This window comes from Haliaeetus leucocephalus, unplaced genomic scaffold (genome assembly GCF_000737465.1).
Source record: "Haliaeetus leucocephalus isolate CR32 unplaced genomic scaffold, Haliaeetus_leucocephalus-4.0 Scaffold295, whole genome shotgun sequence".
Lineage (NCBI taxonomy): Eukaryota > Metazoa > Chordata > Aves > Accipitriformes > Accipitridae > Haliaeetus > Haliaeetus leucocephalus.
In genome coordinates, this window is record NW_010972731.1 from 500,621 (window position 1) to 523,063 (window position 22,443).

The 22,443-nt window shown below is 42.4% G+C and overlaps 1 protein-coding gene across 1 annotated transcript in view; it reads left to right on the forward strand.

Annotated features, from left to right (window-relative positions):
* XYLT1 (xylosyltransferase I) overlaps nt 1-22,443 on the forward strand; it is a 107,023-nt gene that overhangs the window by 36,578 nt on the left and 48,002 nt on the right. Inside the window, exons 3-4 of the mRNA XM_010570560.1 lie at nt 7,685-7,857; nt 8,501-8,703. Of these exons, the coding sequence (XP_010568862.1) occupies nt 7,685-7,857; nt 8,501-8,703 (376 nt within the window). The remainder of the gene's footprint in view (nt 1-7,684; nt 7,858-8,500; nt 8,704-22,443) is intronic.

The window sequence follows — 22,443 nt, forward strand, 5'->3', positions numbered from 1 at the left end:
ATGGGGGGAGGGGTGGGGGGGGGGGTGCAGTCTTGTCACCATTTGAACAAGGCAAAACTGTTTTTGCTCTAACCAAAACGGAAAACATTTTCAGACGAAAGCTATGCCTGGAAATTATCAACCTGCTGTGTCGTTATGAGTTGTGAGCAATTGAAGAGGAGGAGTTTGTAGTGGAAATCTGAGTTCAGCAGCTACCACTCAGCTGACTGTTGCAGAAATGGTCCCGCTGAAGGGAATGGGGCTGCTCCTGTGAGTTTAAGTAGGGACTGCAGAGCTCTGCCTCTTTGGAGTGATTATGGCTAGTGCTCCCGCTATAATGACAGGGCTTCTGATTGCATTTATGGATGTAATAGCAGTAAATAGTGTGTTGAATTACACAGCAATAACTCTTCTGATGTCCTCTCTCCATTGATTCATGCTATCAAGGCAGAGTACACACACGTGGCTGTGTGCAGATGAAGTCAGCAGCATCCAGGTATCTCCATGCAACACTACAGGCTTGGGGAAGAGTGACTGGAAAGCTGCCCGGCAGAGAAAGACCTGGGAGTGTTGGCTGACAGCCGGCTGAATATGAGCCAGCGGTGTGTCCAGGTGGCCAAGAAGGCCAACGGTATCCTGGCCTGCGTCAGCAACAGTGTGGCCAGCAGGAGCAGGGAGGTGATCGTCCCCTGTACTGGGCACTGGTGAGGCCGCACCTCGAGTGCTGTGTTCAGTTTTGGGCCCCTCGCCACAGGAAAGACACTGAGGGGCTGGAGCGTGTCCAGAGAAGGGCAACCAAGCTGGTGAGGGGCCTGAAGCACAAGTCTTATGAGGAGCGGCTGAGGGAACTGGGGTTGTCTAGTCTGGAGAAGAGGAGGCTGAGGGGCAACCTTACCGCTCTCTACACCTACCTGAAAGGGCGTTGTAGTGAGGTGGGTGTCCATCTCTTCTCCCAAGTAACAAGTGATAGGACAATAGGAAATAGTCTCAAGTTGTGGCAGGGGAGGTTTAGATTGGATATTAGGAAAAATTACTTTACTGAAAGGGTTGTCAGGCATTGGAACAGGCTGCCCAGGGAAATGGTTGAGTTACCATCCCTGGAGGTATTAAAAAAGCACATAGACATGGCACTTCAGAACATGGTTTAGTGGGCATGGTTGACAGTTGGACTCGATGATCTTAAAGGTCTTTTCCAACCTAAACAATTTTATGATTCTATTCTGTGATCTCTGTGCAGAGGTATTCTGTTGAATGGCCAAGACAATATCAAGCTGAGAATAGAAGTTGATGGATTGATTTACAAAAAAAAAATATGGCTCACAAAATTCATTAAAAGATTGCTTCATGCTACTAGAGAAGTCTGATCTCATTAATTAGCAATAAAAGTAAAAGATTAGCAGGTTGGCTCTGAGTTATATTGGTGGATGATTGAGCATAATGTGGCACCACAACAAATATGAAAATGATTGCACTTTGTTTATTATTCTGGCATTTAGTAATACTGCAATAGTTGAAGATTAAATTCTTCATTATGAGTATTGATTTCTCTGGTCTCTAGAAAGTGCAAGTTGAAATTATGCTAGAACTGAGATTCTCCTGTTACCTGCAAAAATAGGTACGGGTTTTCCTGCTAACACACGTTGATGTCAGCCCTGTCACGCTTGGAGCAGGAAACCAGAAGGGCTACTTTCACTTTTCTCAGTAAGTTTGTGAAAGGCATTTGGTCACAGAGCAAAATGCCACATTTCATTTTCAGTGTAGGGTAGCGAAATAAATACGCTTTGATACAAGGGCTAGAAAATGTTTGTTATGAGCGGGGTGAGCACTGCTGCTTCTGTTGAGGTTCCATGTGGCAGTTCTCTGAAGTGAGGCAGCATGAGAAGTCACTCTTTTATCCACTGTTGCCATTGCATAATGAAACGGCAAACTTTGAGGAATTTTAAGACAATCTTGCTGCTTCCAGGCCAGAGCTACTGTTTCACCTGTGCCAGATGGCCATAAAGAGGACACTCCATTCACTCTCCCCACTCACTCATATGTGCAAAGCTATTTCCAAGACTAGAGCTGTGCTCCCAAGATGTAACTGTAACATAATATTCTTCACACTTTTTGTTTTACCTTGTATTAATATTGTGGGCTTTTAATTACATTTTATAAAACACTAATCTGCGTAAGTTATCCTAGAAAAAGCGGTTTCCCTAAACACATAGGGAAGTTCACTCAACAGGCAATGCCCACACTCAGAGAAGTTTTCTAGGTGAGATGGGGTGCAGCTCCAATCCCACTGAGACTGCCCCAAGCAACCGGTGCAGGAGAAGATGGGAATCCTCCTGTGTTGCCTTGACTCATTGTTCTTGGAAAGGCAGACGATGGCACATGGAGAGGTGACAAGTGTCAGTGAAGGCTGAGTGTAGGGAGTGCCGCAGAGGAAGGAAGCTGCCCGTGACTCCTCTGTACCTGGTGGGTGGGAAGGAGAAAAGTGAACAGAGGTGAAAATATTGTTAAGGGCTGTTTGGGACCAGGGAGTGAAAGGTGATCTTGGCAACTGCTTTTATTTGGACTGAAGTGACTGAGATTGGAGGCCATTTGCATTAGCACCCTGAGTGAGCTTTAGTGCATGTGGCACATGGCAATGTAGTGATGGCACTGAAGTAGCTATCAAACGCAAGTACTACCTTAAAATCCTTTTAGATTTTTGTCACTGCTGAATGGTACAATGTTAAGTGAAGTCATCTGACATTATCTTTCCTGTCTTCTGTCCTAACACCCAGAAGGGGATGCGCTCCTACATTAGAGGCAGATCATTAAAATGCAGGCGTTAACACGATGTGCAAGCCTTAAGTATGCACAAGCTTTATAGAAGTGCAGTGGCTAGAGCTATTCAGATCTTGACGTTGTTCATACAGCACTGAAGTCCTACTGTATTTTTTAGTAAGCAGGTACTCACATTTAGTATTTCCTGCCAATTTCATCTCATTTGCAAACCAGGCTGCTTCTTTATCAGTGGAGTAGCCTGCAAAATAGAGGGTGCTAATCAGCCATGAGCTAAAACCAGGGAAGTAACACTATAGAGCAGAAGTAGCAGATATTCTGACAGATGGAAAAAATACAACATTCTTACCTTCGTGAAATTCCAGGCAGCCAAGAATAGGATTAGATTAAAGAAGCCATAATAGTATGCAGGTGGAAAATGGGACTGTAAAAACCTAAACCTAAAAGAGAAGGAAGGAAGGAGCATGTGAAAAAAGAGGTTAGAGTAGGAAAATAGCAGAGTGGAAAATAAGTCACTACAGGAATTTATTAGAGAAACCAGATGAAGTGAGGTGGCATTTCAGGTGAAAATTTGGAAGAATTTTGTTCTCAGTAATTGCTAGATAAATGATAGTGTGGGTATTGAAAGCAAGTTAGTTTGAAATAGAAGACCCACAATATGGCTATTTTAAATTCCCCTCACCTTCTACATATCATTGCAGAAAGCCACTAATTTCAGAAGAGAGGTATCCAAAAATGTAATGAAAACCACTAAAAATATTTGAGTGCATTGATGGGACATCATCAGCTTGAAATCAAAGCAGTTTAAAAGAAAAATGGGTTGTTTTAGCAATTGCAGTTGCCCTTCATTCCCCTGTCAGTTCTCCTTGCAAGCACATTTTCTTGCTTTCACCATCCCTTTCTGTCCCTGTCGCTGTGCTAAAGCCCTAAGCACATGCACTGGGAAGCTCATCAGTTTTGTGGGAGAAACAGTAGAACTGAGCATAGGTAAATGGGCATAATAAATAGACTGAAAATGATAGAAGAAATGAAATTTAAGCTTTTTTCTAATCCTTTAATGCTGTTCATCCAAGTCTTATTGAATTAGTGGTGGAGGTTTTTTAAAGAAATACCGTTTAAGTTGTTGGTGTCCCACTGATGAGCACTAGACTCTAACATACAGTAAGGCAAGCAAGCCCCATGGCAAGCACAGAAGCCTGCCAATTAATAGCTAAACAGCAGTAACAGCTATAAATTTGATCTAGCACATTCCAATCAAATCTGTCATTATCTCAAACCCTTCGAGCCCTACATCGGGTGCCAAAAAGGACTGTCGTGGTTTAACCCCAGCTGGCAACTAAGGACTGCACAGCTGCTTGCTCACTCTCTCCCACTCCCCGTGGCACAGGGGAGAGAATCAGAAGTAGAAGAGTGAGAAAACTCATTGGTTGAGATAAAGACAGTTTAATAGGTAAAGCAAAAGCCACACAAGCAAGCAAAGCAAAGCAAGGAATTCATTCACTCCTTCCCATCGGCAGGGAGGTGTTCAGCCATCTCCAGGAAAGCCGGGCTCCATCATGCATAATGGTTACTTGGGAAGACAAACGTCATTGCTCCAAATGTGCCCCCCTTCCTTTTTCTTCCCCCAGCTGTATATGCTGAGCATGACATCACACGGTCTGGAATATCCCTTGGGTCAGTTTGGGTCAGCTGTCCCGGCTGTGTCCCCTCCAACTCCTTGTACCCCCCCAGTCTCCTTGCTGGTGGGGTGGGGTGAGGAGCAGAAAAGGCCTTGGATCTGTGAGCACTGCTCCGCAGTAACTAAAGCATCCCTGTGTTACCAACACTGTTTTCAGCACAAATCCAAAACATAGCCCCATACTAGCTACTGTGAAGAAAATTAACTCTATCCCAGCCAAAACCTGCACAGTCCGTTTAAAGTTAAGAGTGACTCATGGGCCTAGAAATTTCCTGATGAGTAGTCTGAATACAACTAGGGGCAATAAAGTTGCATTAATTTATGAGCAATACTACTGCAGATAGATGTTCCTTGAGGGGCTGCAGAGCGGCAAGTGTCTTTTACATGGGGCAGTGAGCCTCTGGGACTTTGTAGGCTCTTCAGTGTTCAGTATCTCTGTATATTTCTGGATAGGCACATAGCTGCCTTTTAGCCCCTTATATAGTCCAGCAAAGAGCCTTATTCCAGAGACTGGGTACATGTCTTACACATAAAACTTTCCTGGACCTCCAGGATGGAAAGAACAGGTTCTGACTTAAAGCAGCTGTGCTAGGGAAGCACTGCTGAGGAGGTGCAACTTGAAGGGAGGGTTATGGGAGATGTTGAAACCATCATCCCATCTGGGATGTGCTGCTCCCATTGCAGCAGAATCTCTCTCTCATGGTTGTCTAAAAGGAGTGTTTCAATTACTCAAGGGCATTTCAGTACAAATAAGGGATCAAATTGTTTAGGTAACCTGAAACTGCTCTGTCAAACTTTCAATCAGTCTGTTTTTTCTGAGTTTATGCTACTCCCTTTAATAAAGAGAAGATGCAACAACAAGGAATAGGCAAAGGCCTTTTTTCTATGTCCAACTTTTGTTTTGTAATTAATACATTTTAAAAAAAAGCTTTTGGTATTGTTTACTTTTACCTACATATGTTTCCAGTTTCCAAAACCTGGGAAAAAGTCTTTCCCTCTTGCTCACTCTCCTTTCACGCTTTGCAAATATCTTCTTTCTTGTTCCTTGTATCAAATCAAAGACATGAGCATGTTTTTTTAATAACTGTAGGAGAGGTTTTGGAAGGCGCAGTGGGCTTCGTGGCTGTACTCAGGCTGTCTGATAACTGCCCAGGTGCAGCCTCAAGTTCATCCTGCAACCTAGCGTAAGCCTGTTGTGTCCCCACTGTCTGTGAAAGGAGTCTTGAGATAGTGGGTACGTGGAAGTGGGAGAAGAATGGGAGTATCCCAAAGGGCACTAGTGCAGAAACTGGGTATGACTTACCCAGATACACTCCTCAGTGTTTTTAGGAAGAAACAGAGGATCCATGACATGTTGAAAAGAGGATGATTGAGCTAGGAGCTTCTTTCAAACCTGAGGGTTTTGTTAGCTGTTAGAAGATCCGTCTCTGATACTTCCAAGTTTGCTGAGGGTCTTTTCCTGAGTCTCCTTCAAATTCAAGTCAGTTAGGAAATTCTAACCTCTAATAGTATGAATATCTGCCCTGGACACCTGGAATCTCCTAAATGGCATCAATTTATGTCTAACTCACTTGGACACTTAATTGGCTCTCCAGGCTTTTGTGGTGAAGGTAGGAAAAAAACAGCTTTTCTGATGGTGAGGGGAAAAAATAAAAGTGATAAGTAGTTCCTATAGAAGAGTGTAAAACCCAGTTCTGTTGTTTTTCTGGGAGGGCACAGGAGACACCACTTTCAAACAAAGCAGGTTAAAGTCCTGTCCCAGTGGTGGTTGCTAGCCTGGCTGTGGAGTTTTATTGAGGTAGTTATTTATTGAGAACATAGGTGTGCATTGAGTTTGAAGTATCATATTTGGCCAAAGTGTTGCATGTGGTTGAAGGCAGGTGTGTTAACGTTCTCACACATGATTGCAGCTGCTGCTTTTAGCTGGTTCAGTTCATGCATGGCCATTTCCAAACCTTTACTTGTAGTGGGAAATGAACGTTTGAGTCCTGCCCATGTTCACATGCATTTCCAAAAATTAAATACATATTTTCAGTATAATCAGAAGTTCAGACTTTTCAAGACTGTCAAATGGATTTACCTTTTAGAGGAAATAAAGCAAAGTAACAACTCAGATCTTAGGACTCTGAAAAATTGTACTTTTCGGGGGTGGAGGGTAGGGGAATGGGAAGAGACTAAGTAACTGTTGAGACATTGATACTGCCTTTCATTTAAAAAGGAAAAAAGTTAAAATATTCAGGAGGAAAACTGGGGCCAGAGGGGTTTTTTTGAGCTTTGAGGCACTTTCCTTCCTTGTTCTGTTTATATTCAAAATTCCAGGTTCTTCCTAAGTCTTTTTGTTGAGAAAGGTCCTTACAAGGTCAGAGCACTGAAGAGGTTGTTTAACTGAAGAATTAATGTCAGGTTTTGGATAAAATTGTATTTTTCTTACATTGTGTTCAGGTTTTTGAGTTAAAGAGCTGTTACACAAACCAAAACCAAAGCACTTTAAATTCCTGAGCAAAAACGTCCCTCCAGGTCTTCAGTTAATCAGTATATCCTGTCTTAACCTTACACTGCGGTGTTTGCTTTAGAAAAAGGAGATCAGAAATTCCTCCATTAAAATAAAAATGAACATAATTTTAAAATAGGCTTGTAAGAGCCCCTCTCCTACACAAAGAAGTGAAGATACACAGGTTGCCATTTAAATGTTCCAGTATACATCTGCTGTTACAAATAAATGCTATCAGTTGAGATAATCCTGAGCAGCTGTTAAGTAGCAGAGTTTCACCAGCTTCTCAGCAGAGCTGTGCTGATGAGGGGAACCAGCATCTTTTGATAAATGGGGGGTTTCGTTTCTGGAGGAGGAGGGAGGAAGTTGGCCTTGGCATTTTTTTTAATACTTTGAACAGTGCTTAGAAACTTTAAGGTGATTCCTTTGAAGATGCAAATGTGCATACCCAGGTAGAGCTTGGTCCGACCCATAAACATTTGGATACTTATCTGTGTTCATGCAGCCTTGTCCAGGTTGAGGCACACGGGCAGGGCTGTGTGGGGAAGGCTGGCACAGCTGCTGCCCGTGGAGCGATGACCCTGTACAGTGATGGAGGAGAGGGGTACGATCTTGATGGCATGCAGGCTGGCACCCCTCATGAGTTCTCTCTTCCCCTTAGAAACTGCTTTTGAAGAAAGAGCCAAGGTGAAATGTGTACTGCTCTCTGCACCCCTGCCCTGTGGATACACTCAAGAGATGTCCTGTGTTTTGTTTTTGAACAGGAAAAGCCAACAACAATGTACAGTGGGATGAGGACTCCGTAGAATACATGCCAGCCAACCCAGTCAGGATCGCATTTGTCTTGGTTGTTCATGGCAGAGCTTCTCGGCAGCTCCAACGCATGTTTAAGGCTATTTACCATAAAGACCATTTTTATTACATTCATGTTGACAAGGTAATATATCACTGGTTATAAATTGCCTGTCTGGCCATCTGTCGGTCTACCCATCTTTGTCATCTTCATCTTCTCTTTACCTCTGCTGCATAGAGTGCATGTCACTTTTTGTCTCTCCATCTGTTATGTGTTTGGAGCCTCTTTTTTTTTTTTCCTTCCTTGTTATCTTCTCTGTGTAACAGCCTTCATTTCTCCTTATATGTCTATGACTATCTATCCGTGTCTGTCTGTTGTACATTTAGTTAACAGTAATTAGTAAGTTGATGCAGACTGACAGTGGTGGCCCACTGCATGGAGAGCTGACCCGAGGTGCCTTGGGCAAGTTACTTCACACTGTAAAAAGGAGGTAGTAACAGTCACCTCCTTTATGAAAGCCCTTCAGGATCAATTGATGAAAATTGATAAATAAGAGCTAGTTACACCAATTAGTGATTACTGTAGTAGTAATAAAAAGAACTAAACAGGAGTCTCTGTACATTTCTATATTAGCATTTAGCAAAAGAAGGTTGTGCGCCGTAGTAAGTGAGGGCAAAGCAATGGCAACGCTCAGCGAGTCAAGAAGTAGAGTTGGTGGTTAGTGAACGCAGGGAGGGACAATTTTGGACAGAGTAACTTGAATGTATTACTTTTTTCTCCTGTAAAGAGATCCAATTACTTGCACCGGCAAGTGCTCCAGTTTGCCAACCAGTACCCAAATGTGAGAGTCACTTCTTGGAGAATGGCAACTATCTGGGGAGGAGCAAGTCTTCTGTCCACCTACCTGCAGACCATGAGGGACTTAATGGAGATGAATGACTGGCCATGGGATTTCTTCATTAACCTCAGTGCTGCCGACTACCCGATCAGGTACAATGAGCATTTTAAGAATGTACATGTTTTGTTCCTAAAGGAAATATGTATTGAAGGATATAAGGGATGACATGCCCATGCTGTGCTGCAAGAAGCAGAGGTCAGAGGGGCAGTTTCTTCTGTCTTACAGCAGAAGACTCCTCTTGGTGAGGCTGGTGTCTGACAGCCACACTTTAGCCAATGAGACAATCACCTCACCCCTGTGTGTCTGCCGCTTTCCTGGGAGGGACTGTAGCTGTGAGCAGGCTGGCAGCACTTGTTCTTCACTTTACTGAGGAAGCAGGGGCTGTTCTGTTTAGTTGTTATTTCCAGCAAGGGGTGCCCGCAAGAGGGGATGAGTAAAATAGCAGAAGTACTGGGGCTCAGCAGATGGACCCCAGGCACAGAGAGATTCTCCCTTCCCAGGGCTCTGATCAACAGTTTGATTTGATGTCTCAGAAAGTGTTGAAGGTATGAATGTAGATTCAGTGAAGGTAATGTTCCCCTCTTCCTTTTTTTAGTACTTTTTCTGCGGAGGATAATGATAGTAGAAGTGACAAATAAGTTGATAGGAGTCAATTATATCTTCAGCACCAACTGTTACCTGAATATCTTTATTCACATGGTGTCAGGCAAAGAACTTCACACACCACCATATGACAAGGCTCGTGATTTTAAGTGAAATTGTATTTTCTGGATTTACGTAACCCAGGCCCCACAGCTGCATTCTGTAAGTTTTACTACGTTGTGCAAAAGTAGGTAGTCTGTAAACAAAACAAACAAAAAAACCCCCAACATCCAAAAAAGGCCCACCCCTCCAAAAAAACAAGTGTCCTTAAACTGTTGGGTTTAGGCTGTAAGAATTATCAAGAGGGAAAGAGGAAATTCTCCATGTGACTTCTGTTCCTCTGTATGTTGAATTGATGAAAGGGGAAATAACTTTCTTAGGCGATTTTCTGATGAGTGATGACATAACGTGCTTTTAATACTCATAGAATATGTTAGATGCTTTCACTGCCTTTCACTGATTAGGTTTCCACAAGATCTCTTTCAAAGTATGGGTCCCTTTATGAAGCTGCTACTCAGACAGAAACCCCCACTGAAGTGAAAAATGAAAAAAAACGTGAGCGTATGCCTTAGGAAGGATTTTGTAAGAACTGACAAAAGGCCTTATTGCTAGTGCCCATTTCTAAGCACTGTCAGTGAAATGCAACACATTTTGGAGAGAAAAATTAGGGAAGGGCAAAAGAGTCAGACTGCATTGATATTGGAACGTGGGGATTTGAATTAAGAAATCACGATACTTCACGTTGCATCCGATTTAAACACTTTTGGTGTCCAACAGGAAGAGACCTTACAATTTTGACATACTATCCTTGCTTGTAAGGGAGAGTATGTAGTTCTCTGTATATCTCTTGAGTTTTGGGAAAAGCTAGCTTGTTATTCCCTGTTGTTCACTTTCCTGGTGAGGAATGCTGCACGGATGATAAAAAGTAGACTAATGCAAGACCATAAAGGAAGAGGTAGGTGATGGCACTTTGAATCAAGTAGGCTAAATTGTAGGACAATAATTGCTGAAGGTCTAGTATAATTATAGACTAGTTCCAGCAGATGTATCCAGTTATCCTGGGGTGTTAAGTCCACCCTAAACATTGTGTAATGCAGAGGCCATGACCTGTGGAGGTCTCAACTGCTCTTAGTTCCCTGTGGAACAAGTTAAACCACAAGGCCAAATGGGATCAGTCACTTATAGACATGGCCATAAACAATCACAGGATTTGTTGACTAGACTGTAGTCAGTTGGGTGTTAATGGATTCTTTATAATAATGCTCTATTATCTTGCAGTCATTCAAACTCTAAACAAGTGCCATCTTGTTTCTTCATGGGTGAAATTCTTGAAGGTTGTGCTTCTCCATTGCACCCTCTCTCAGAGCTGCATGGTGGGCTCTCAGCAGCCACGCAGGCATCTGAAGTGCTTGCTTCCCTTTCTGTCAAAGTATTCTGTTACCAGAACTGACGGCAATGTGCTTCCTCTCCACACCATGCACTTCAACAAAAAGTAAAAAGACTTTTTCAGTGCTACAACTTTAATGACAGTGACTTATAGGTACTGTTAAATTTTTTTTGATATGGAATATTACAGCTATAAACCCTGGAAATGTTATCTCATCAGATATATATATGAGTCCATTTCATTTTCATAGTGAAGATGCTATAAATTAATATTCTTTATAATCTTCAGGAAGGCATTACCTTTCTGCATACCCCATAGAGAGCTGATTGTTTTTCCAGGAAATAGTAAATAGGGTGTTTGAGGGGTTTTTCCTTCTTTCAGACCTCATGCCATGACTTGTCACATAACAGGCTAGGGGCAGTTTACACTTCTCTGACTGGTTAGTCATATTGCAGTGGTTTTTGCTAGGTTTCCCTGCATAAGTACATATGAATTTTGTGGATTAATAGTTTTTATCCAGAGCTGCTTCACATTAAGCTTTCGCTTCCCATCTGTCATTCCATCTGTAACACTGAAACCTTTACTACTTCTCTTATAATAAAAGCTAATCCAGCCTTACAAGTCAGAAAAACACTTTCAGTGTGTGGGGTTAATACTATATGATGAAGCTTAAATCTGTCCAGGGAGCAGTCTGGTATGTTCACAGGCTCCATTACAATTGCTAGGAGCCCTTCATCCTTCAGAAGAGACGTCCAGAAGCAGATGTCAAGGATCATACTATATAATGGCAGGGGAAAAAAAAAAAATATTAGAACCATTCATTTTGGGATGGAAACAATTAAAAATGTGTAAAATAAAACATATGCAAGCTAGGAAAATTCAGATAGCCCTATTATTCTCCCTCTTGCCTTAATGTTTAGTTTGTGGAGTCTGTAGGTCCAGCACCTAGCACAAAGGAGATCCTAATCCATGTACTTCTAGTTGTTACTACAGTAGAAATCACTGGCAAACCGAGTCTGGATATAAAGGCACCTCCAGCAAAAATACTGTGTTTCCCTTTAGTCGTGAGGCAGTATGCTATTTATTGGCCTAAGTGAAATGATGTGGTGCATTATCCAACCTTGACTCCATTCAGCTCCGTTAAACATCTCAGCAGGAAAACAAGGGATGAAATGACTAAAGACAAACCTCTGCAAGCGACTCTGAGGTGGGAGGTTGTGTGATTGCCTCTCTTTTTGCTCTAGGGTTATGAATAAAAAAGGGACACATGCCTTCAGGGTTCTCAAGAAATCATCTCTCTCAGTCATTGCATTCTTAAAGAAATCAAAGAAACCAGCACCTTCCTTCCTTTTCCTTTTAACTTTTTTAATTTTAGTGGCATTTCTTCATGATTTAAAGTCTTTTCTTCCAAGAGCCTCTTTCAAAACTCTGTGACGAAGCTACTGATGTCTTTAACCTCTTACTTTACATGGGTATCTATTTGCATTATTTATTGTCTCTGAGAAACCGCATCAGGTAGTCAACCTTATGTTCAGGGACTGAAATTTCACTCCCAACAAGGTGAACTATGGTAGAGCATCTATTGATGCTGAATGTTTAATGTGCATTGCAGGAGTCCTTGGATAATGTGCCAGGTGAAGTGTTGCACCACTTAAATTAAGAAGTTTAATGAGATCATTTAACAGTGAATGTCATGTCAGTGCTTACCTGGCCACAAAGCTTGTATAAAGAATAAACATAATGAAACATTTGAACTATTTATAATTTACAGTAAATCACTGAGCCTCAATCACCCAAGGGATCACCAAATCTTACTGCCAGCTAATGCTTGGTCTTAATAAAGGTCAAGTAAAATTATTAGCAGAAGCTTGGGGAGTGCTTCAGAATAGTAAGAAAATAGAGGGGCTTGTTGACGGAGCCAGGAATGCAGATACAACTACATTTTCAATTATGAGCAATCAGGTATAACAAAGGAGTTCAAAAGAAACCCAGTGAAACTACTTGTGTTTTGCTGTTTGGCACTATTTTAGGATAAAGGTTGCATAGCTGTATTTTCCATAAAAGCCTGTGTTGTGAAGACTCGGTCAAATGAGACCCATTCAATAGAGGTTTTGGTCTGCAACTTGAATGAAATGTGTATCATAATACAAATAGCACCTGGGGAAGGGTGGCTACAGACTCCAGGAAGTAAATGGGATGATATGACTGGGACTGGTCCTTTAAACAGGTGACAATTTGGTGTAATTTATGGAGATCATCTTTGTCAGTCAGAATCACACTCAGAAATTAAGAAAAATGAGCTAGCAAAGAGCTATTGACTGACCTGCTCTTGTGTCATTGTGTTGTCCTCTGATGGTCAAGGTAATGTTGTTAATGCTAAATAGCAATATTCATCTACCGATTTAAATCCTCCTTTAGAAACTTGAGGGATGCCCTTTGAAGTAGGTAAACCTTTTTCTCAGGTCAATGTTTCCAGCCCAATCAGCCAGCAGCAGACAGGCAGTCTGACTCTCAGTCCTGCATTTCCTCCAGCAGACCCGCATTCCTGACTCTTTAGGACAGTTGTTAGCAAAGATAACCACCCAAAATCAACAGTTTTATTTGAACTCCTGCCAAATCTGAATGTGGTAGACAGCCTAGTAGTGATAAAGCTGTCCTTTTGCTCATCTGTCATCTTCACAGCTTTCATCTCTAATAACTACGTGGCTAGGTCCTGCACTGGGGCTATACCGGGGATGCTGCCTTTTGATAGCAAGAAAGGAGACTGAAGACAAAATGGCTGTGAGAAAAATTAATTATTTTAAATTCTTCTCTTCTGTGAGCAGCCAGATGAAGTATTGGTTAATACAAAACCAAAGCGATGACTTCTGAATGAGGTCCCTGGGCAGCAAAGTGGTGAAAGAAAAGGCAGCAAAGAAAAGGTGGGAGTGGAGGGAATAGGTCTTCAGGTTTTCATTCTGGTAGCAGCTGGAAATAATTATAACCAACAGGTTTTAGAGAGAAGTTTAACCTTCGGGAAAAATGCATCAGCACTTTTTCAAGTTATTTTTCAGGTGCCAGAACTACCTGAGAGAATAGCAATTTCCTTGTTTGAACCACTGACCCAGATTCATCCCCTGCAAAACAGGGGTGACTACCACTCTATATAAACTATGTCAGGGATGATTTTTGCTCTGTCAAATTTACTGTGACCTCCCCAGATTTCACCTGGGTAGTTGACCAAATGACAGAACCTTTGAAGCAGGTGACTGGGAGAAAAAGGTGAGAGAATACAGTTTGCATGGAGTGAGTAAACCAGACTCGAGCTCTTCACGTGCTTTTACAAAACTCAGATTTTGCAATGTGCAGGCTTGAAATGCAGTATTGGAAATGCACATACAGCACTCTAGCTTTGCGAGAAATGTCTGAGACCCAGTTGTGCCCTCTTGATGGTTAGAAATCCCAAAGCCAGAAGGGCTGATGGAAGCTGTGTAATGGCAAATAGGATAGCCAAAAACATTGGCTCAAAAGGCAGTTCCACACTCTCTCTCTCTCTCTCTCGACTTCTCATCAGTTTGGCTTGACTTAATTTAACAATTCTATGACTCACTGAGATTCAGACTTCAGAGCTGTCTCTTACAGATATTTCCTTCCTGGCAGTACATAAGCTGGTGCTGGACATGAAAGCCTGTACTGACTTTCCAGGGCTGAATCTGACCTTACACCCCATACAAAGCCACCTGTTGCAATCCTGCTCTGAAATGCAGGCCTTGCCACCAGAATAACGTGCCAGGCACTAAGCAAATAATACAGCATTCTTTAAAGTGCCCTTTTGAATGTTATCCTGAACTGAAGCACTGCACTGGGAGTACAGTGCAGGTAGCTTCTGCAGTACAACATCTGTTAAAATGCCAGCGCCCGAGGTTTTTATCTCAGTGTTGTCACTGACATTGTATGCAGTTTTGTTTGCTCAGAATATCTTTAGCTGGCAAGCCAGATGTCAATCCACTCTTAATGCTTCACAGGGAATCTTTTTTCCTGTCCAAAAAAGAACTTTATCAGTGTTTTTCTTGAATCTGCATTCTCTGAGAATTTCAGATGTGCTTCTTTCTTAAATCCCTCAAATAACCTTTTCTCCTCCTCTTTCCTGACTTTGCCAGCACATTTGCTTGAGATTTATATCTATTTTGAAGGTTATCTTTTTGGTTTGCTATCCCACTTCTCTGTTTTACTGTTAGATTACAAGTGGTTGGCAAAGCAGTGGTTTTGCGCATGGTCACAAATGGGTGGGGTGAAATGTTGAAATTATTGTGGCTTAAAACTTTTATTTCCATCTGAGGTTAACAGTATTTTCTTCAACCTGGCAAATGTTAGTGATGGGAGACCCACCCTTTCTCTGTGAAGCCACAGCAGCTGAGGTTACTCTTTCTCCACCTCGCCTCCTGGGTTTAAGGCTATAAAGCAGCTTTTGCTTTTGGAGAATTGTGACATCTGCAGCTCTTAGTAACTTTTTTGGATATTTAGTACTTCTGAAATGTTCTCCATAGCAGCCTCAGTCTGGCAACAGAAATAAACATACCCCAAATTGGAGACTGGTTTGGCTATCCAGGCATCTCTGCAGTGCATGCAGATTAAAGATGCATCAATAAAGCACATTTTTAGAATAGCGGTATTACTCAAAGTACCCTTGTACTTGGCAGCATGTTATCTTGTTGATTACGGTGCTAAACATTCAGCCCTTCATCTTTTCCTATGTGAACTGAAGCATCTGGGCCAGCGTCTGAGACCACTCAGAGGACTGCCTGGCAGATGAAAGCCCCAGATGGCAAGCTTTACAGTTTGATGGGCATTGCAGCATCTGAGCACTTGCTGGGCTGCCTGGCTGGTATCTTCTTCTCTTCTGTCTTGGCTCTGGGGCTGCTCACAGGGAGGTTCTCCAGCGAAGAGCCAAAGGGTTTTCATCTGCTCGCCATTTGCTTTCTGGATGCAATTTATTTTTTACTTATTTATGACTGAGAAAACAGTCTATCTCCTAAAAGAGAGTTAAATACGAGTCTTCACGGGATACCATTCAGCCTGATATATAAACAATATAACAGTACAAATGTTGTGATAATGTGCACCATTGGTTCCTAGGCAGCACAGTTATGTCTTTTGTCTTCAGGATGCTAGAATAATACTTAGAGTAGTATTTTTGTAAAGGTAACTGATGTGTTGGGGCTGAGGAAGGCATTGAGCAGTATGAGGGATCTTGCCAGCTCAGCTATTTCACCTTCAGAGCTCCAGAGCTATTTATGAAACCTGTCTTTCACTTACAGCTTGTCTTTCTGGACAAATAGTCTGGGATAACCAAGTGAAAAAAAGGGCCCTTTGTGCAGAATGGCTCTTGTACTTTAAATCCATGGTTAGGCAATATTCCCCAGTAGCTGTCCCATACTGGCAAGCCCTTGCCATGGTACTCAGCTGCTCATTGCATTCCTGGACAAGAAGCTCCAGTGGGGTTTGAGAGTGTAGTGGGATGTTGGTTGTTAGGGAAATCCCAGGTGTGACTTTCTCTCCTGCGCGCTCTCCTGCAGCTTTGCTGTAAGTGGCTTTTACTCTGTGGATTTAATTGTGAGGTGGGCAACAGAAGCTGCAGAGAAACAGGTCCTTGTGGTGTTTACCTGGGTTCTATGAGCAGAAACTCTTTAATCTCTGTTCAGCTGGGTTTTGGGGTAGTTTGGTTTTTTTTAGAAAGTTCAGTAAAATCACTATCAAATTCCAAAAGCTAAAACTGCTTGAAAGAGGGAAACATTCCTATTATAGCATTGCATTTTAAACACGCTCTCCCTTCGTGGCCTCTCTGAATTCTCTCAGGAAATTAAAAATCTGTTGCAATTGCCATTAAGACACTTTTTTGTTTAGATTTCAGGATGCCACTTACAATAAAACAGCTGCAAAATAATATCTGGTGGCAGTTCAAAGTGAAGATGAAACCAGAACATGTGCTATTATACCTTTCCCAAGTCACTCTTAAATAGTTGTGAACAAAAAGGCCATTAAAGGGTGAGCAGAAATGTTGTTCTGATTCAGTCTTTTAGTGGTGATATTGAAATAGAAAGGAGAGGAATAGGTGAACTCCTTTTCTCCAAAATAGGGCTAAAAATGTAAGAGTTGAGTGGTATTTGATGTTAAAGATTTTTCAACCAATTTATACATAAATTCTGGTCTTGTCTTGATATTAATTTATGTACTTTGACTTTTATTCAGGATTACTCTATGTGAGTGAGTTGAAGGGCTGATTCGAATGAAATACTTTGCAATAGAGTTAAAGCTGCTTTGGAACAACAGATATTTTTTTAAAAGCACTTCTGTATAAATAAAATGCAGTAGTAATCCACTGTTGTTACAGAGCAAGGGTGGCAGGAGTGTACAGTCCCAGCTGCCTCTTCGCTTTACTCTGATCCTGTGGAAACTCCTTTTTCCGTAGAATCGCGAGGCAAGCTAAGAGCCAGCTGGCTACCAGCTGCCTCACTCCCTCAGATTTATGGGGAGCGCTGATGGGAAATACTGTATTAACTTGTACAGAGGCATCCAGCGTTGCTCTGTCTGCCTGCTGCTGTCACTCAGTGAAGTCCCCAAGACCACGCCATGTGCTGATGCTCCAGTCCACAGGCTCTGGGAGCTATGGCATGGAGAAGGGTGGTTGCAGGACAGAGGTGGGAAGCATGAGGCTGAGGTCTTCCAGTGCGGTCCCGTATATGGGAATTGCTTATGAGGCTCCTCCGCCTTCATTCTCTTCTGCGGGGAACAAACCCCACTTCATCAGTCCATAAACGCTGCAGAGGAAGCCCGACTCAGCTCTCACACCTCTGTAGACCAAAAGCAATACCTGTGTGCGTGTTCAGTGCTGAAGAGCTTGGGTGGATCAGAAGACAGTAGGACACCTCTGTGCATGCTTTGTCCCTGGTGCCAACTAGTCAAAACTTTAGATCTTGAGATATTGTGAAAGCTTTGACCTGGTGGTGCAGAAATTCAGGACCTGCATTTTGCTATGCAATCCCAAGTAGAATTGGTGGTTACTTGGCTTTTACAGTTGCAACTTATTACAGTAGAATACTTCATTTCTGCTTGTCCTGCACAGCACTATTAGTTGCAATGCATTTATATGGTAATTCTGAATCTCTCTCTATATAAATAGTAGTGCTGAATACCATTAACTATGTTTGTGACTGTGCTTCTGTAGTTCCAGACTGATTGGAGGGAATGAGGCCCTAAATGGTTTGTTGTAGCACACATTCTATTCTGCCACACACTGTTTAATTATATCCATCATTCAGCATTACTTGATGAACCAGGTGTAGGCACAAGCATCCCTAACCTTTCTTTCATCAGGATAACTGCACTCTTTGCCACATTAGGAACTGGTCTGGGGCCAAGTCTTCCAAATACAGAGTCAATCTCTGTTTAAAAGTTTGCTGCCCCGAAGTAATTTCTAGCAAGTAATCTTGCAACAATGCATTCTTGGGACAGCTGAAGACTAAAAGGTCTATAAATCCAAATTGGTTATTTATGTCACGTTATGGCTTTAAATAATTGGAGCAGCCTTGGAGGAGGTTTTAGCATTGACTCACATCATTGTATTCTGAAGATGGGATGTGCCATGCCAGTGAGGTGCAAGGTAGCTTCCAGATGGTTTCTGTGGCAAAGGCTTGCAGGAACGATGGCTATGCATGCTCTGTGAGGGTCGATGTCATTGCTAAACCTTCGTATAGGTTGTATTGTGTAGGCACCGAAACTGTTCCTGCAGGGGTCAAGTCACATTGCTGGTGACAGCTACAGTACCTGAAGGCTGAAACACCCTGATCTTTCTTCTGTATGTGAAACTGGTACATGTGGTGTGTCAAGAGATACCAGTGCTGGATATCATCACGAAGTGCCTGGAGGACCTCCAGGTTTGTGAACCATTGCAACCCAGGAGGGGGGAGGCAGCCAGGATGTCGCTCCAGGTCATCTCCTGTCCACTAGGAGGTAAGGCTTGGCAGGGTCAGGAGATCAGCTGGTGACAGACTGCCTAACTTAAATTCACATGCCTTTTTTATAGTCTTTTCTTGAGTTGAAATGAACCACTGGTTCTCTTCTGATCTCGTGATTAAATAAGGCTGTGTTGGTTGCAGCTCTGTTGAGCACAGCAGTGAGTGGGAACACCAGCCTCCCACTCTCCCAATTGTCTTCTCATCAGCCCCAGTTACATCAGTTAATGGATCTATATGTTCCCTTTACAGTCTTCTCGCTCAGACCTCTCTGCCAGATGTTTGTGCCCCTCATTCCAACACCGCATTCTCCACTGACTTGCTCTGAAAGAGTCCCAATGAAGAGCAGGGCAGGTCATCAGCTGGCACAAATTGTCAAAATAAGATTATTGCTCAACCCAAATAAAGGTAACAAAATGTGACCTTCTGTTGTTAAAACCAATTAAGTTTCCTTCCATCAACTCTCAGCTCATTATCCCTTTCACCCCCCAGGCCCTGTTCTTCCATCTTTTCAGGCTTGGTGCAGAATTAATGTTAAATCCCATTAGCCTGACCCCATTTTCCCTATTTTGCCTTCTGGTCCTTTGAATTGATGCACTCCGACAGGTTGATTCAGCAGCTCAGGGATCAAAGGGAGTGGCAGGCCCATGAGGAGCTTCGGGAAGGGCCTGGTTTGCTCTAATTCACTTTACTTTTAAATGAGGTTTGTGAAAGGGCCTCAGCAGCGGCGTCTCACCGGGAGGACGAAGAGCTCTTGGCTGCATCCCTGGTGCAGAGAGCACCGCATAGCCCCTCTGCAAGTGGGGTCCCACCGCTCATTTCTTGGGATAACTCTAGTTAGGAGATTGAAGGCCAGCATTAGATGAGTGTATATTCCCTCTTGCATTTTCCTCGGAAAGTGTGGGATGGAAAAAAAAAAAAAAGTTTTTTTACCCAGATACATCTTTCCCACTGCATCAGAAGGACCATCTGCTCTCAGAGCAATGTGAGACTATGTTGACCGCTTTTTGTCTAGGTTTATGCTGCAAATTAAACAGGGAGATGGCAAGACCCAATACCAATATCGAGAGACATCGAGCTATACATTGCAGCCTCTCAGAAGGGGCTTCCCTGCTCCCTTTTCCAGCAGTGGGACAGTGGTCTCAGGTTTCCTGCTGCTTGCAAGCTTAGCATGAGCACTTTCCATTTCTTTATTGACATGAAGCGTTGGGTAGCCACTGTGTTCTGTGGCAGCAGGGAATGCACCTGGTGTGCTCTGCAGAAGACGCTGGACCTTTGCATTAGGGAGCGCGCCTGCCATGCTTTCCCCTGCGCGGAGCTGGGAGGTGGCCCTGCAAAGAGGGGCTGTGGGGGGGTGGCTTCAGCGGTGAGCCGAGTGTGCGGGGAGGAACGTTTTCCCTCAAGTCCTGCGGTGAACTGCTCTTTGGTGTTTTGCCAGGCGTGTGCTGATTTTGAAAGTGACGTGGGGAAGATATGATTGAATGGCTCTCGTTTCCTGGTATGACAAATGGGTGAGCGTGGAGCAATGGGGTGAATCCTGGCCCATGGGGAGCACACAATCAGAGCAAGAGCAAGTTATGTTTCAGAAACTGAGAAATGACCAAAATTTAACATTTAAGCTGGAAAAGTGGCACCTTAGCGACCGTATCCAGAAAAGCAAAGATTTCTCATGAGTCTTAGGCTGCAAGACTGTTGCAGCTGATTGAGGAACACACAGCCCACAATGATGGACTTTAAATCTGAGGTGGATCTGCTGGGTAGATCCATCCCCAGCACGCAGCCTGGCCTAGCCTGATACCTGTACACGTTACCCTTCTGCATGTGAAAACGAGGATCCTAGCCCCAGGGTGAGATGTCTCAGGAGGGGAGTGCTGTGCACACAGCTGCATTTCTTCACAGGTGCTGGAGGGTGTCCACTGGCAGGACAGCAGGATCTCACCCCCAGACTGACAGACTCCAGGTTTTGCAGGCAAAGCTCTGCAATGATGAGCAGCGTGGAGAAGGCAGCAGTGTTAATACTGCTTGTTACTGAGTTTACTTCACATAAAACATTCTCAAGGTCTCTTTCTTCCCACTTTCTTGGAAGAAAGTGAGCATTTTTTATTATAATTACTCAACCTAATGAGCAAGTCATTTTTCTTACTGACTTGTACAAATAAAATTTCAGATGGATGCGGGAATGTATAAATCAGATGAAGTGAGCGGTTGCTTTAAATCTATGGCCATATTTAATTTTAATTTCTTCTCTTTTACACAAAACTCTTGGTAATTTAATTTTAGAGATGCTGAAAAAATGCTGAATATAAAATATGCCATGTAAAATATACACGGTATAAACAAACAAAGATCCCATTCAGCCCAATATCTAGGTTTTTTTCTTTTTACGAAAGTCGCACTAATTTGAGTGATGGACTTGATCATTTCTGCAGCTCACTCGCTTATTTAATCAGTGATTATTGTTTTTGTCAAAATGGGATGTATCGTGTAGGCAGATGAGGTTCTACATGAATATGCAATGGCAGACAAACACTGAAAAAATGGAAAGCAGGGAGCATCGTTCTGTACTAAATAAAATCCCAGTGCTTTGATAAACCTAAAAATCTATCATGTTTAGTTTTAATAATTAAATAACCTTGGGTATTAGCAGCTGGTTAGGCAAGTATTTCACTACTGTTTGGGTTTTTTTAGATGCTTTTCAGCAAATATATTAAGTGGGCTCAGGTTCTTTTTTGAGATAGGATAGCCATGTCTGTCTTAACTCTTTGTAGTGCTGCATCCTTACAAATGGTACCCTAGCATCGACAGGAGAATGGCTCATGTTTTGGTCCATCAAGAGTTCGAGTGTTAGCTTGTTAAATGTGGTAGTTTTCTATATTGATTTCTGTATTGATGCAGTTGATTAGTAATGGAATAGCTTGTTATTGTAATAATAGGTAAAGGCAACTTGTGAAAAGTAAGTTATTTGGCAAATACATTTCAGCAGCTGTTAGAAGTCATGTAGTAACTGACAGCAATTACATTTTCTGCCAGTCTGACACATTAATGAATGGGCCTTATGGAAAAAAAAGGTTGCTCAGGAACTCTTCTTATGGAGAATTACGTACTATGAAATGCATAAGCAAGGAAAAACAGAGCAGATCTCAGAGTGATAGGAAGACAGTGCTAATTTTTGTCTATTAACGTGCTAACAACATATCTTCACGGCCTGATCAGTCTAGCCTCTAAACTGGGAAACACCACAAAACTTTTGTTACAATTTCCCATAGCCCATTCCAAGAACACAGAGCCAGGTTTATGGTCTGGCTTACGCGAGCGTAAACTGAGTGCACTGCACTGATTTTGGAGCATTACGGATATGAAAACAGAATGAAATGCAGTCTTTTGCACAGGGCTTTATCAGCTGGAAAGAAGATAGAAAAAAATATTTTTTCATTGATTAAAGGAATTGAAAAAGGGAACTTGCGTCACTGTCGAGAGTACTAAGAATGTTAGTATTTTAAGGAACAAAATAATGGTTAATTTATATACTGCTTTCTTCCAACATGTACCTGGTAGAATAATGGGCAGAAAGTGCATTTACCAATGTTTCTGTCATTCCACAAGTTATTTTTTCTGGTGGGAGAAAACCCTTATTGTCATAAAAGTTGTTAAGTAGGAATACGCTGAAAGGAGAGAAAATAACACCCAAGATGTTGGGGTTTTTTTTCCTTGTGGGGTTAAAATTAAGTAAATAACATCATTAAATTTAGACATTCTGGGCATGAATCCTCTTTAAACATGCATCTTAATGTAAATAGCAACGTGGCTTAAAG